The sequence below is a fragment of the Xylocopa sonorina genome, chromosome 10 (assembly GCF_050948175.1).
Source record: "Xylocopa sonorina isolate GNS202 chromosome 10, iyXylSono1_principal, whole genome shotgun sequence".
Classification (NCBI taxonomy): Eukaryota; Metazoa; Arthropoda; class Insecta; order Hymenoptera; family Apidae; genus Xylocopa; species Xylocopa sonorina.
The window spans coordinates 7,811,019-7,826,707 of NC_135202.1; the positions used below are offsets into that span (position 1 = coordinate 7,811,019).

The 15,689-nt window shown below is 51.0% G+C and overlaps 1 protein-coding gene across 6 annotated transcripts in view; it reads left to right on the forward strand.

The window, feature by feature from the left end:
- The first annotated feature begins 4,593 nt into the window (after positions 1-4,593).
- Positions 4,594-15,689, forward strand: part of Bru3 (CUGBP Elav-like family member bruno 3) — a 570,754-nt gene continuing 559,658 nt past the window's right edge. For 4 of the 6 annotated variants that reach the window (XM_076903215.1, XM_076903216.1, XM_076903214.1 and 1 more), the window contains exon 1: positions 4,640-4,771. In XM_076903215.1, coding sequence (XP_076759330.1) covers positions 4,702-4,771 — 70 coding nt within the window. In that variant the 5' untranslated portion in view covers positions 4,640-4,701. Of the gene's footprint in view, positions 4,772-15,689 lie in introns of all 6 variants that reach the window. The other 2 variants (XM_076903212.1, XM_076903213.1) reach the window with 1 other exon arrangement.

Genomic DNA, 15,689 nt, shown 5'->3' on the forward strand with positions numbered 1-15,689 from the left:
TACATGCCCGCGTACGTGTAGAACCGGGCCACTGCCGAGGTAAGAGCACCCTCCGTGTGTGAATTATTGCTGGCAGAGTTTCTGGGGCATGCGCGTCAGGCACTAGCGGGTTATATTTTTTGGGTGTGTTTCCTGGGTAAATGGCAAGGGATGGCGTCGAGGGGATAGAGGATGGTTCCTGAAGATCGACCTGTTACGGTATATATGCTGTATGATAGCGACAACGAGGGAAGTCTATGCTCGTGCGCTGCAGTAATGCTTGTAAATTGTGCACGGTTCTGTCTCTCTGTTATTTTTCCTTTTTTCTTCTTTTTGTCTTCTACTCTTTTCTCTCTTTTCGAGGTCCGCCACAATTACGAAATTTCCATTCACCCCGCAATAGCGAGATAGATTTCTGATAGCGGAGGGGTCGTACGCGCGGTTAGCATTCTTCGCGAGTCGCTGAAATATTTCTTGTCGAGAAGTTAACGATACGAGAGCGCAGCAATATACAGGGAACTCGCGAGCGAGGAAAGAAAAACGTGATTAATTCTGTCGGGGGAGTAGTTTCCTCTGAAAAACGGCTCGATTGCCGTTCGGCCATCTCGAAACCCTACATTCAGAAACTATTTTCTTAGCCTCGATTTTTCTGCGATCTGCCCGCGGAGAACGCGCCCCGCGCATGTGTGCACGAATGGGAACCGGTTTTTATCCCGTATCCAGAAGCTCGTTTGTATTTCTTGCTATCCTTCTAATGTTATCCCTGGTCGATACCCTGCTTTTCATGGATCACGTTTTGTAGTTTCGTCCTTCGACGAGAAATTCGTATACTTTCGGGCAATTTCCTCCGGCCATAAATCACGTCGACGTCGTCGAGTTCATCTCCCGCGCGCCGACCTTCGCCGAACACCATTCTCGCATCCTTTTTCCTTTCCTTAGAAACGAAATATGAATTAGGAAATCACGGGTGCCCGTTCAGTTGAAAGCGAAAGACCAGCCACCGTGAACGAAATTCGTACCAAAAAATTTTAGAGTAAATCGTGGCAAAAAATTGATGTCGCTTCTTTCGATGCCTTTCATCTTTCGAACCTGTCATCGAACATCGAATTCTCCTAGCTGGTTCGGATTTCACCGGTTCGAAAACAATCTCCTTTTCAACTTTTATTTCTCTTTACCTAAAACAGCTGCGAAACGTTATTTCGATCGCATCGAAGAAATTGCATCCCCTTAAAAAATAGTTTAACTCTTGTTACGCGAGTTACGCGGCAAATATTTTTAGGGTGTCGCAAAAAAAAAAAAAAGAAAAAAACGAGTTCTCACGCGGGTGCGTTACCAAACTGCGGAGTGCTATTCTTTTGGTTAAAGGATGTAAACACGAGGAAATATTAGCCGGGGAAATTTCTGTATCGTTGTTTGCCGTGGAACGCACAAACAAGACGACGCTTTGCGTTTTGTAGAACTGGAAGCCGTGGTCTCTTTAGTTCCGAAACAAAGAGCAGTTTGTCAGTTTGGTAGGAACGTGCAAACGTAATACTTATGCGGCACTCTTGTACCGGCTGCGCTTTTCCAGAGCACACTAGGGTGTATTTCTTTCCATCCTTAACCTACATTAACATCCCGGACCGCGTCTTTCTATAGAGGATGGGTCGATAAGTGCCGAGCCCACCACATGTGTGTGTTCAAACTAAATTCGCTGATACGTACGCCTACGTGTTATTCTTTCTCTTGTTCGATCGTCAAAAATTAAACTGGTTTACTGTTCGTTAAAATACCATCGATACTGCTTCAATTATGTACAAACTATCGTATACGATATCGTGTGAGAAAAAGATAATTTTTGTAAGATATTACAGATTTTACGAGGCTACTTAGCGAGATGAAAAAGATAAGGTAAGCAGTTTAAAGCGCAACCTGCAAATTGGTAACGCGATTCGTAGCTCAAGTGCAGCGAAAAATCCTTCGAGCGTGGCATTCAATCACGACACCACGTACGTAGCGATTGTGTGAAAAGTTTCGGAGTTCAAAGATCGAGGGTTACCCACAGATGACGTGTGCGTGTACGCGCAGCTGCTTAATTGTGTGGACGCGTGTGCACGAGAACCAGCCAGAGTACGATGCGATCGAGTATCGCACGAGGCGATGACTCAGCTCGCCAACCCCGTAGAGTGGCTACCCACTGCAGCAGATACCCTTCCTGGCACTGGTCACAGAACTGGTGTTTCCAATGAAACATATTAGTCACTGCGCTACCGTTGCCCCTCTTTACTTGTCCCTATACAAAAATCGAAATTATTATCCTTCCACGCGCAACTGTCGAACAAATGTTCGAATTGAGAAAAAAAAAATTGTACAAATTTATATTTTCTTCCCCTATCCATATCTTACAAAATCTTTCACTCAGTTCTTGGATTGTCGTGTGCATTAAATTCCCAGCGTCGAAGCATCGAACTATATCGAGACAGTAATTTTTCCGAGAGACGCTGAGGGCGAAGAAAAATAACGGCGAATAAATAATCGAAAAATGTGGGAAGCGCTCGGAATAACCGGTTTAATTTAAAAGCACCGAGGCTTTTTACGTATCCGTTGGAGAAATGAATTCGAGACAGCTATCTCTGGCGCGACAAGCGCAGACAGTGTAACGTTGTTCCGCGGAATCCAATTTCCACGCGAATTCGGGTGAATGGAGCAGCAGAGGTTAAGGACGATCCGTGGAAACGGTTGGGCGCAGAGGCTGCTGCGAAGTCGGCTAGGCTAATAAGAGGGCGCAAAGACGCCCTCCTGCCGGGCAAAGACTCGATAGGGGTGGGTGCACCCCTCGTATATTGAGATGGGGTGACGTCGTAGGGGCAGACTCGTAGGAGGGGAAGGGTGCGTGTAATTTCCCGGTGGACGATGGCGTCAGGGCGCGTGGTGTGGATCAACCCGGGGGTCGTTCAACCACCAGTATTGTTTAGTGTCTCGTGCGCTGTGTCGTAGTTCTGTTCTCTCGTGATCGTGAACGTGCTGTGCTTGTGATCGTTTAGCTTAAGGTATTTCTATATTCGAGTAAAACGGAGTGATCTACTTGGTCGAGTATACTCCGAGACCTTTCCAAGGAGCAACGTACCTGGAAAACTTGCACAGTTCTCGTATTGGATAATTTCTATTCCTTCGAAAGAATCGTCAACCGCTTCAGCGCGTTTCAGCGTTTAACACAAGTTCAGGAAGTGTAACCTGGAACCTAGCGAAGAAATAAGTGTTAAGTATCCTCGGTTGGAGGTGCATTGCGCGCGAAATCGGTGCGATACACTTTGTAAATAGCGTTACCTCGGCTGCAAAGTGGTATTTGTCTGGTGAAAGTGCAGTATTGTGGTCGGCGTTTAAGTGTTGCCGTCGCCTGTCTTTGGTGGCGCCTCTGTACAGTTACATTCGTAAGTGTATGTTTGTCTGCTCGACGTATGTGTGTGTGTGAAAAACATTTCTACGTCTGAAATCATCTGTCGCGAAACGTGTACCGCGTCGCGGGGCGGAATCTGTGCGACTTTTCGATCGTGCCCGATTTTCTCCGTTCAGATTGCCAGCCGGACTGTTCGAGCAACTGGTGTTCGCGCACGCGACCGCAGACATTACTCAGCTCGCGTATCGATCGAGCCTGTGCAGATCGATAAGCATCGTATCGGCCGGGCACTTGTAAATGTATAATTGATAATAATCGAGGCGAGTGGCTGGCGGCCGCGCGGACATCGCGCGTATAACGATCACTCGTAACGGACATTAAATCCACGTGGATCAGCCTGCGCGCCGTTCTGATTACGCGCGGCGGCTCGCACTTAATTTACCCGGGCTGAGGATATTTTTTCAAAGGCCTCTCTCTCCCTCTCCCTCCCTCTCTCTTAATGTGTTTCGAAAGCCATTCATCGTTGCGTGCGAGCGGCATCGTCCACTCCCTCTTCTACTGGCTTCCTTTATTTCACCCCCTTTCTCGTTAAGTATTCGCTTTCCCGTGCACGAGCCGCATTAGCCGCTTCCCACCACCCACCCCTCCCCCTCTACGGTCTTCCTATCTTGCTCCTTCTTTCCCTCCGGTCCCGCTAACCCTTCCCACGTCACTCTGTTTTCCGTTCCAACGAAGATTACGCTATCGTGTATTTTTTATCGAGCTCCTGATTAAAACCGGACCTCCTGCACCTCCGCCTCCGCCACCATCGCAGGCAGCACCGCGCACCCCTCGTCACCCCCTCGCCTCGTCCTGCAACCCTCTTCTGCCGTCCGCTATTCGTCGGAACTCCGCTTTCGGCAAATAACACCTCCGTTTTACGCTCTCGCCACCGCAACCCCTCGCAACAACCCCTCCCTCCTACGACCGGTTGCTTACCCTCGGTGACGACAGTTAACGAGCACCTTCGTGCACGCTCTGCCCGTGTCCACCCATCCGTCCCCCGCCCCTCACGTGTCAACTGCCCACTGAGTTTGCTCGCGGTCGTGGTTTATGCGCGGCGCGATAAGTAATCGCGAAGCCCCGTTGCCCGAAAACACGTGCCCTCGACGATCGATCCTGACCGACGTGGCGCGCGAGACGGGTCCAAGGTCGTCGACACCTCGGACACGAGACGCAGAGAGGACGCGCGACTGGAAATGCTGATACCCGTCTCGTCCTCGCCGTCGTCCAGCAATGGGGACGGCGCCATCAAGCTCTTCGTCGGACAGATACCGCGGCACCTCGAGGAGGACGCGTTACGACCGATGTTCGAGGAGTTCGGCAAGATTTACGAGTTCACGGTGCTAAAGGACAAGTACACCGGCATGCACAAGGGTAAGAAATATGTATCTCGAATCGACGGACGTCGTTAGCCTTAACTGGCGAACTTTACTGACCAGCTCGAAAGTATTTGGTCACTCGTGGTGCAGGTTCCGTACGCGCGATTGGAGTTCCTCGACTTCACAGAAATACAGAAAGAATCCATATAATTTTGAGGATTTCTACGCGCGCGTATATAAAAGAATGATTATTTATCTGGTATTGTGTATTATTTTTTATTAATTTATTCGGGAGAAGAAGGTTGATAAATAATTCTGTTCTCGATCCGCGCTATACATTTCCACAGCCCGGTGTTTGGTACCCGTGCAATGGTACAATGGAATTAAGCGAGCGTGTAACAATGGCGCGATAAACCGTGCAAAAGTCATAAATACGAACGCATAATAACCGAGATACCCCTGACGTCGGCTCACGATCCATTTCATACGTTTAACTAAGATAAGCGACTGAACGTTGCGGCACCTTTCGTTTCGATATCGCGAACCAGCGGCCGTCGATGATGGAACGACGATGGCGGGTAGCATCGCTCCTCCGCGTTGTAGGACCGGGACACGACGCATTATACGTGGTATCGTCGCCGTGGTGGCTTTCGAAACGCGACTGAGAGATTAATCAGGATTTATTCTTTTGTCCCTCGCGAGGCGATGTATGGCGGGAACGTCGAGCGCGCGGGCGACGAAAGAGCGCGCGGCGGCGGCGGCGGCGGCGGCGGCGAGCTGAAAAAGGGGTAGGAAAAGGAGAAAAGAGAATCGTGGCAAGGGGGCATAGAAGAGCGGGCTAAGCCGGTGAAACAATAAATTTCGCGGGCATTCACGTCGATCGCCGAGAGGATGAGCCGACGTCGACGATCGACGGCCTTTGTTGGCCGGCCGTAAGCCTCCCTATCCACCCTTGGTAACCTCCCCTTCTCAGCCATGGGGCTGGGAGCGGGGGCAATCTCTTCCTCGCTCGAACATCGCGGTGCACCAGACGCCAGGCGAACCTGATACAATGGAACAACGTTCACGGCCGTTTCGTGCCGTTTCCGCAGCGGAAACTTGCCCGGAAACGGGGACTTTAACACTGACGTCACCGGTCACCGGCGGCAGCCTCTTTTCATAGGCGGCCGAGGCACGGCTGGTAGGACGCTTGGGGGCCCAGGCATCTAATGCCTCCACTCGATCCCTGGGCTACTCGAATTACGATGGGGTCGGTTATGCGATACCTTTCGTATAAACGAAACAGGAACGCGGAAGGGACGAGCGGTTCTCGAAGGGGGTTGAGAGCCGGAGAGGTCTCTCTCCCCGGTGACGCGTAGCTTCGCGCGCGCGGAGCTCGGGATATTATAAAGGCATTTGGAAAAATGAGACAATGTTCGGGTAGCCGGGCGCGGATTGTCTTCATGAATTGTGCATCAGCCGGAAAGTATCCGGCTTTTGAACGATTTTATTCGGAATTTTAGCTCCGATGATATCGCTTCGTTATTATAAAACTCGACCCTCTTCTTTTTGGGTGTGTGTTAGTGTGTGTGTGTGTGTGTGTGTAGTTTTTTTTTTGCGCTTTCCGCCGGTGGGCACGCGGCGCCGTTTGACTTTTGATCGATAACAGTAATGCCGGGGTACGATCGTGAAATATTCAGGCAATGGATCAACGTTGATTTTATCGTGTAAGGACGGTTGATTTTGATAAATAATTCTTGGAAGTCCCGTATCGCCGACGGTATCCTTCAGCGGCTTCCGTTTATTTAATTTGTAGGAAAAATGGCCGTAATCCGCTCGCCTGACCGTAGTCAGGAATGCTGGTATTTTACAATAAATATCCGGCCGATAAGCCGCACAGAAGTCCGGCGCGGCGTTGGGCGGCGCGCATTTTTATTTTCGTAGGCATGCGAAATTTATGGTTGACGAATGGCGGTTCGAGTTTTTGCCGGGAAATAGCTCGTTAATCTTTCGAATTATTCTCGCTTCCAACTTTGCCACGGTTCGCGCCTGCTACGCGAATCGACAATATTTCCCTGCCTCGATGACTGCGGCGAAGGCGTGCGCGTACGTGCGTACGCTCGCGATAAGATTAAACGGACCCGTTTAACGAGAGATACAGGGTGTGTCACTGTACGCGATCGGATAAAGTTCAGCGATAGAAGCTTTAAGGAACATTTGCGAAAATTTCTTTCTAAAATGTTCCAGGCGACCCTCAATTTTCTCGTACGATAAAACTCTGTAATTTGGAAAACGACTGTACAGGGAAATTTTCTTCGACACGATTTAATCCCACGTTTCGCAGCTCACGCTGTATGCTTCTACTACAATGCGGACATCTAAATAGCCGGTTAAGCGTTAAATATTCTCGTAGATAGTTTAACCTTCACTTGTTCTCCGACAACGCGTCGTTTTTTGTCTGGATTATCCTCGCGAAACTATCTATCTGGGTTATCGTAATTACCAGCATTTAAATCGGATTACGTGCTTCGCAATTAACGCTCACGCAAACATAAAGATATTTGCGCGTCGCCTACGCTCCTGGAAATATTTCCGTTCGCGCCTCTCGGTAGAATCTCGATGGAAGATGGTCTCGCAAGCCGTTGAAACGACGGCCAGGCTATTATGAAACGATTTCCAGCGTATCGTACCTGTTAACGATGCCCGTAATTCGAAGCGTTCCGATAAACAAGTCCTGGCGGTTTCGACGGCCCGTTCCGCTGGAACAATCGGTGGTCACTTCGCCAACAAACGAACGAAATCTGCTCGTTCGCGTTGACATTCGCCAAGTCAAATACAGGGCGCGAGGGCGGCCGCGCGCGTCGAGTTCGTTTCACGTGGGAGGGTTGAAACGATGGTATCGCGGCGGCCGTTGAGACGGGGCAAAAAGGCGATTGGCCCTAACTACTTACACAGAAGTTGTTGTCACTTGATAACGTCGCCGGTCCGACGATGTCGACGGGTTCATTAAAATGCACATCTGAAAGCCGCGAGGCTTCATTCAGCGGCCCGTGTTTCCCTTTATTTTCCATCCACCGCGGTTTTTTTCAATACGCAGCCCGTAACACCACCGTTGAAGTTTTTTTTCGTTCAAAACATATTCGCGGGGTGAGAGGCGGGAGATGACTGAAGGCTTGGTCACAGGATACATAGCCGAGGATAGGAGGGGAGGGCGGTGGTGGCAAGGGCTCGAGTTAGGGAAAGGTAGTGCTCAACAGCGACGAGGCTGCAACCGACACGGCAGTCTTGTAGTTTCGAAACAGCTCTCCAATTTTAATGAGACCCGTCTATTTCTCCGCGATTCTGTCTCCGTGTTACGGCCTGTCTTCGTGTAATTATATTTTGATTCCTCGAGCTGCGCAGCTTCCACCCTCGCCGCCCACCCCCTCGCGCGTTCTTCCATCTCCCGCTGCCCATCCCTTGTCACGATTTTCGAACGGAAACTTTTCCCCTCTTCCACACCGGCCCTTGTCCCCGTTGCAACCGTCGTCCCTCCTTGTCCACGGTATTATCCTCGTGCCGTTCTCTCGCTTCTTCCTCGTCTCCCAGTTTCATCCCCTCGCGCGACACCGACGGAAGGTTGTTGTGAATGCTAATATATCCACCTCTTCAACTCTCTCGGCCAGCATCGACTGGCTGGATCATGCCAGCGCCTATCTACACCCCTCTGTCCTCCAGCCTCGGTCACCAACCCCCTCCGCTTCCTCGACAATCGCCACGGTCCTCTCCTTCCGGTCCCCGGCACTCGACCAATTTGTTTTGCCCTACAGATTGAGTTACAATTCAACGTAAATAGAAAACTACCACCTCTGCTCTGTTCGTCGGGACGCTCCTTTGCATTCCCTTTATTTCACCCGTCCGCTCCATTGGCTGCCACTTCGGCATCCTTACTTTAATTACCGGGTAGTTACGATACTTTAGTAACTTTCCGTCCTCGGTATTCGAGGACACTTCCTCTCGACCCTCATTCCTTTCCCGTTCTCTTATCTCCCTTCTCGTGTCTCGTACCACCGCGACAACGTTGCAACATATTAACGAGGGTGTATAAAACCAGAACTTTTTCCGAATCGCTAGAAGAAGGTAATTGACGGTCTTAACGACGACGACGACGAGGGGTGGTAGGCACGCGCGTACGTAGACGCGCGAGGGCGCGACAGAATTTGCGCGAACCTGGTAACGCGCGGGTCTGGACGGTGTTCGAAACACGATACAATTGAACGGTACGGTTCACAATGAAACGGTATCGAGATGCAGCGAACGGTAGAATCGCGCGGCGGCCGTCGGCATAATTTAAGCGGCGGGCGTATATCATTTTGTCGTTCAATTAAATGTATTAAAATATAAATCTTGATATCGGCCGGTGGCCGCGGAATAGGACCAAATGAAATCATTTCCTTTCAATTGCCGAGCGTTTGTGCACCGGAGTGGATTTAAAGAGGACGCGTCCATCGATTCGCGGCGCGCACGTATATCGATGCCCAGCGATAACTACGAGTTTAACTCTCGCGAGCGGTTTGCTCGTTTCAGCGTATTTAACAGCAGTGTAGCAAAAGGCTCAGCTGTTGGGGTGGTTGGCACATGGGGACCATGGCACACGCCATTACAATGGGAACCAAGCCCCGCTACCAACCTTTCCCGCAATCTCTCCCTCTCTCTCTCTCTCTTTCTCTCTTCCTTCCTTTTTCTCTCACCCTCTCTCGACACGAGGTTCACGAGGGCTGTCTGTCCGTTCATTTCGTTCGTCCGTCCGTTCGTTCGCTCGCTCGTCTCTTCGTCTGCATGCACGGGCGTATGTTATCCCACTTTTTTTCGCCACAGGCCTCTCTACATTGGCCCTTCTCTGTCCCTCGTGCCTCCGCGGATCGATCCGCGGTGGAACGCGTCGCCCTCTGGCCCATTGAAGATCGCTGGGATTCAGAACAATTTTGGTGTTCGATTCGACAATAGAGGAATTGTTGTTTTTAATCCGAGCGTTAAATCCCCCGCGCAACGGCTGTGGGGGTTGCGCGCCTCGTACCACCGGAAATCACGCGGCTCCGCGTACTCCGCGTCTTCCGCGACGATTCAATCATCGTCGGATCCTCCCACTAAACATCGAACCCTAAACGTCCACCTCGAACGAAAGTAATTCTTCAGCGAAGAGCGTCTTCTTCGAAAGGGATCCATTAAAATAACGAGCGCGCGTATTGTCCCAGCATAAACAGGGCGAAGAACGCGGCAGGGCGAGGGCGAGAAAGAAGCTAGCAGGAATACCTTGGCAGATTGTACGTAACGAGTGTGCGAGCGTAAACACCCTCCTAAGAAGGATTTGTACGATAGAAGGGAGCAAGGCACTGGGGAAATAAGGTAATACCAATGGCTTTGTCTCGATCGGGGGCAAGGAGAGCCGTTGCTAAGGGTGGCAAAGGACACCCCAGGTCGCGCGACCACCTTATTCCCTTTCAACGGTGCACTTTCTCCTTCTTACCTCTCTGTTCCCCCTCTTTTATTATATCGAGAAGGGTGGGCGGCCATATGGCTATTGCTCTCCGGGTATCAAAACTGAAATTACGCTCGCGAGGGACGACGGCAGCCGCGAGGAAGGAACTTTCCGCGGCGACGCCGGGGTGGACTCTGCCGGAAAAATTCCGGGCCGTCGAGCACGAAGAATGGGAATTCCCATCGTGGCGGACTGCGGGGGGCAGGTCCTCCTCCTCCTAGATGGGAGCCGTAACCTGCCGATGCATTTCCTACCGTTGTTCCAGCGGACGCGAAATCCTCCGCAAGGCCGCACCGCGCCGCGCTCGAGGTTCATTCGCGGCGGAACAACAGCCGTGAAATTCTTTGCCCCGAAAGCTTTTACAGAGAGTACGCGTTTCCGGTGGAATAGAAAACCAGGCGTACCCAGGCCAGCCTCCATCCGCCGCAGTTATTCTATCGGAGAACAACTAACTAATTGCTACCACCCCTCCGTAGAACAGCATCCTAGTTCCGCGGTGGCGATAGAGAGCCTCGACTGGCGAGCGGAGGATTTAGGGGCGGATAATCGGATCTTGCTCCTCGGTGCGAGGATAACGCGGTTATTTTAGAACGTTGACATCTACATCTAGAAATGGCGAAAGGTGATGCGGAGAGAAAGTTACTCTGAGGTATGAAAAAGGTTCAAGGGAGAGTAGAATCTTATGGGACGTATCGTGTGAATTTTGTTACGAGAGCCTGCATTATTAAATTTTTTAATTTATTAACATCCTTTTAGGGAAGATTGCGCATGTGTCTGCTGCGTAACTAGAAGACGTACCTTGTCCTTCTACGAGCTGCAATGAATATATTACCGCTAAAGTGGAACTGTCAGGATTCTTTAGCTTCGTGGAATTGTAACATTTAATTCGAAACCGTGTTTCGCGACTAATGATAAAACTGTTGGTTAAATGATGTGCGTCTAACGATCTAGTAGTTTTCCAGCTCTGTCTGTTGGGGAGATATCGTACGTGAAACGTGATTCTAGGGAAAATTCGTCGCAAACTTTGATCTCTCAAAGTGGTGTTTGCGTCTTGGCATACAATTAAAGTCGTTTAATTGTTCCGCGGCGTGGATGCACACAACGGCACCGCGGAATTGAATGAGAACAGCGAGCGTTAAAGATTGTTGGGGTTATTAGAATGCAGAGTTATGTACGGTAACGAGGGAAATTTCGTGTAAAATTTAAGATCTTCATCGTTTTAGGTTTACATGCGAAGGCGATGCATAGTTGAAGGCACGAGGATAATTCAGACGGCGGAAGTATGTCGGTGTTCCGAACCTCATGGCGAAGGCTCTCCTCTTCTGCTTCCTCGTTCGTCTTCTCTTGCTCTATACTGGGTGTACCGCGTCGCGTATCCACGATTCTCGACCCGTTTCGAATAATCATACACGAAATCAATTCCCTTCATATCTTCTACAAAATTGCAATTTATATATCTAAAATAAACTGTACAAAATAGTATCAAATATTACCAAAACATTCGTCTTCCTCAAGTGATCTTCATTCTTCTTAAACAAACCTATATCACTTCATTTTCCAAACATTCAAAGCTGTCTTTTATAATAAAAAGCTATACCTGTCGACACTTGGAACAAATCATCTCAAACGACTCGAACGCCGTACTCTCACTTACCGAGTACACCCTGTATATCCGGTTCCCGGTTTAGACCACGCTCTCCTCCTCCACCTCCGGCTGGTCTAATGTCTTAATCTTTCGTGTGTGAAGAATTGGGCTGGGCCAAATGAAATTTGCATAGTCGTTACCCGCCCGCCTTTACGAGGAGTTGTTCCGTCGATTCGCTTTCGGCTCTTTCGTCGGAGGAAAGAGGAAGACAGTCGACACCGTGATCCGTTTGATTGCCAGGGAAAACGTTTCCCGGTCGGTGTACCGATTTATCGTCCCGAAACGCGGCGCGGGCTACAATCAATGCGACAACGGAAACAAAACCGCGCGACAGAAGGAGACGACGGATCCTGGCGGAGACGCTGGAAAGGGAGACGGTCGCAAGGTAAACGTCAGCTTATTCTTTTATTCATCGCACACGCATTCCGCGCGGCTGCTTGTCCGTGGATCCAATAATACGTCGCGAAACGGAATATCGAATACTTTTAATAACGAAATCATCCGGCGGGGGAATAAAGGGGAGTACCCAGGGCCGACACTCGAGCTGTATCTAAATTGTAAATGTCGTTAAACTGTAGCTCTTAGCCGTCGTTAGGGATGCACCGTTGAAGCTGCGAGGAGCTGCAGGAGCAGCATGGGCGACGGTAAATTGCGAGGGTCCGCATTCAGGCCAACGTTCTCGGCTATCCAGCCCCGCTTTCAATTGGTTAAAGTATCCAAGAATTGCTGCAGTGTCCCAGATCGATCTTTAATAAGCGTCCCCCTTCTGGATAAGGATCCGAGGTTGGTGTACAGGGGAGGAAGGGCCTTCGAGTTGCACAGAGGTGCAGAGGACGGAGGCTGCCGGCAGGAATAACATGGGACGCGTTGGCTAGGTCAGGAGGTTCAGGAGCCGATAAGGGCTTGCCAGCTATGCCCGTTAACGACTATGTAAATCGACGAGTCTATTTATTCTAGTTCGTCGTCGTATCGAGACGCCGTTGGATGAGAACGTCGCGAGTTTCTCGTGGTTGCTACTACCACCTTTGCTCGTGGCAATTATCGTCGATCGCGACGTTACCCTCTTAATTGTGCAGCGCGTGCCGCGTCCTCGCGTCGCTCGAAGGATCCCCGTTGTTGGCTGTGCGCGCGCGGCCGTCCGTTCGCCGTCGCGTCCTCCTCGCGACTGGGTAGATCGCGGCTGCGAGGCGCGCGTCTCGCGTTCAGACACCGGATAGGAAATAAATTCAGCGGTCACGGAATTGGTTCCCCGGCGGATACTGGATAAGAGAGTGGGCTATCATAACGCGCGGTGTCCGACCATTTTATTGCAATGCTAAAGTAGATATTGATCCGAATCCACGAGAATCACGAACCAAGGTGCTCGACGAGCATCGATCCGCCGGCGGAGAAAGAGGCGGAGGAGGCGAAGGAGAAAGAGGCGGAGGGTAATCATTTTCCGTGTCCTCCTGCTCCTCCTCCTCTTCCGTCGGTTATCCGAATTGGGTTCGAGGGGGTCTCGTAGCAAAGTTGGGGACTAGGAGAGGACACAAACACCTCCTTTCGGGTGTTGAGACGGAGAAGGGATCGGGTAGGCCCTCGGTTGGCGCAGAGAGGTGAAGGAGATCGAAGGAGGAAGAGGTGAGACGGGCAGAGAAAACGAAAGTACGGGACGGAGAGAGAATTGCTTCCTCTCTCTCAGTTTGGAATGAGAGGATGCATGAGAGACTGCTCCAGACCGTGGAGAGCGGAGCGAGGGTGCTGCCTTGGGGTTCATTATTCAGGGCTATTGATTTCCATCCACCTCCTACCATCAGCCCACCCAATACCACCAACGACCAAGAGCGAGAGAGGAAGGGAGCAAGAACGAGCGAGACGGGACCAGAAAGAGATTGACGGGCGGCCGTTCCCTTTCTTTCTTCCTTTCTTTCTGCCTTTCTTTCCACCGTCCTTTCCCTTCCATCCCTTTCTGCGCCCCCGCTGTGTTTGTCTCTTTCGCTTTCCGTCCGCTCTTCTCGTCCGCTCACCCCTTCGCTCTCTTCTGTTCCTACTGCATCAACCTACATACTAACTGACATGCACCTCTAAACCGGGTACTCCGCGTATAACGAGTAGAAAACTCGTGGTATCAGTCGCTAACCCCGTTCGCTCGCGCGTTACTCGCCCGTTTCGTCGAACGACGCGTCCTCGAACGTTCAAGGATACGCAGGCGTTCACAGAGAGAGAATCCGTCGGCGTTCCACGCAGCGAACCGATACGATTCCCCGTTCGTCGCGATATCTGAATCGAAAAATCCGCAAAAAAAAGTCTCGACGTTTGCGCCGATCCCTCGTCTTGGATTTGTCGATTTCTCCATCGTCTTCCGCGGGAGTTAACGGAGTTAGGCCGCAACTTCCATCGAAACTTTCTACCCGTAACGACGGTCCGAGGGGACTTGCGAGTTTTCTCTTTGAAATCCCTCGCTCGCGGTTTCCCGTCTGTGAGAAATCACCTTAAGGATCACCGGTATCACCGCGGGAGGGGCGCTCCCGTGCGATCTTTATCCAGCGTTCGATTTTTTCGCGGCTACGCGGAAAAAGTTGAAGAGGGTCGATATGGAGGAAGTCGCGAGGATAACATAATAGATAGTAATTGTAAGTCATTCGTCTCCACGGTTTCTCAATTGATTCTCGCGCTGTAATCTCGATTTTTTTCTATCCCTCACTTCGATCACAAGTAAGAAATAGCGAACAATTTGAAATTCGAAATCAGCGTCCTTAAAATCGCGACAGCCTCCAAGATACAGTTCAACCAATCAGAACCCGCTTCAATCTATCGCTTAACGCACGGAAAATCGAAATGAGACAAAAAATGAGACAGACACGACTACGTTAAACGCGCCATCGATTAACCACCCCCTCGTTCGACGCTCTCACCGTCGAACTCAAAATTTCGCGTGGCAAGCGCGACGAACGCGATCGCCCCTAAAGGACTCGATACACCCGCCTCCTCGACGATTTAACATACTCCACATCCGAAACGGGGGACGAAAAAGAATACAGTTCCGTACGATCGACGGACTAAAATAATACCAGCTGTTGCAGCCATCGGCGACGGTCGAATCAGCGAATTACTGCCGGCTATAATATTCACGTGGACCACCCCTCGGTTTCCCTCGATCCGCAAGGTTGGCCGCCTGTCTCGGTGCGCGCGCTTGCCCTCTTTGACCGTGTCCAACGTTGCGTAACGTAAAACTCCATTAGGTGTTAGCTCCTCCGTCGACGGTAAAACCGTTACTCGGTTTCTGGTCGTAGCTAGAAACGAGAGTCGAACCGTCGACGTAGGCGGCCTGTTATATATATAAGCGACCGGCGGTGTACCGGCACAGAGAGAGAGGTATACTGGTGGTTGTATCTATAGGGATTGCAGCGGCCGCAGGCGCCGGCGCGAAACCCTCGCTCGCGAGACCACCTCCGCGTGGTGGGTTCATGACGTCAGCTACCCTCAGTGTGCGGAGAGCGACCGCAGTGTACACCATCTCCACGTTTTGGCAAAGAAGGCAGCACAGTTGCTGAGTGAACGAGTTTTCTCACGTCATACCGATCAGCTGGACAGTCCGCGTTGTTTGTCACCGCGCGACACGCACACACTCGGACACGCGCCACAGAGACACGCACACACTCGCGCGCGCACTCGTCCCCTGCCTTCTTCTATCGTTTCGCCGGGTCCTCCAGTGATCGCCGGGACAGATATCGCGACGGGCACGTCGGGAACACGAGATTCGATCAACGCGTTTTGGCTCGAGCGCGCCGGAAGACGGACGCGGTTCGTTCCCGTCACAGGAGACAGTCGACGGTTGTTACGCGCGCGGGT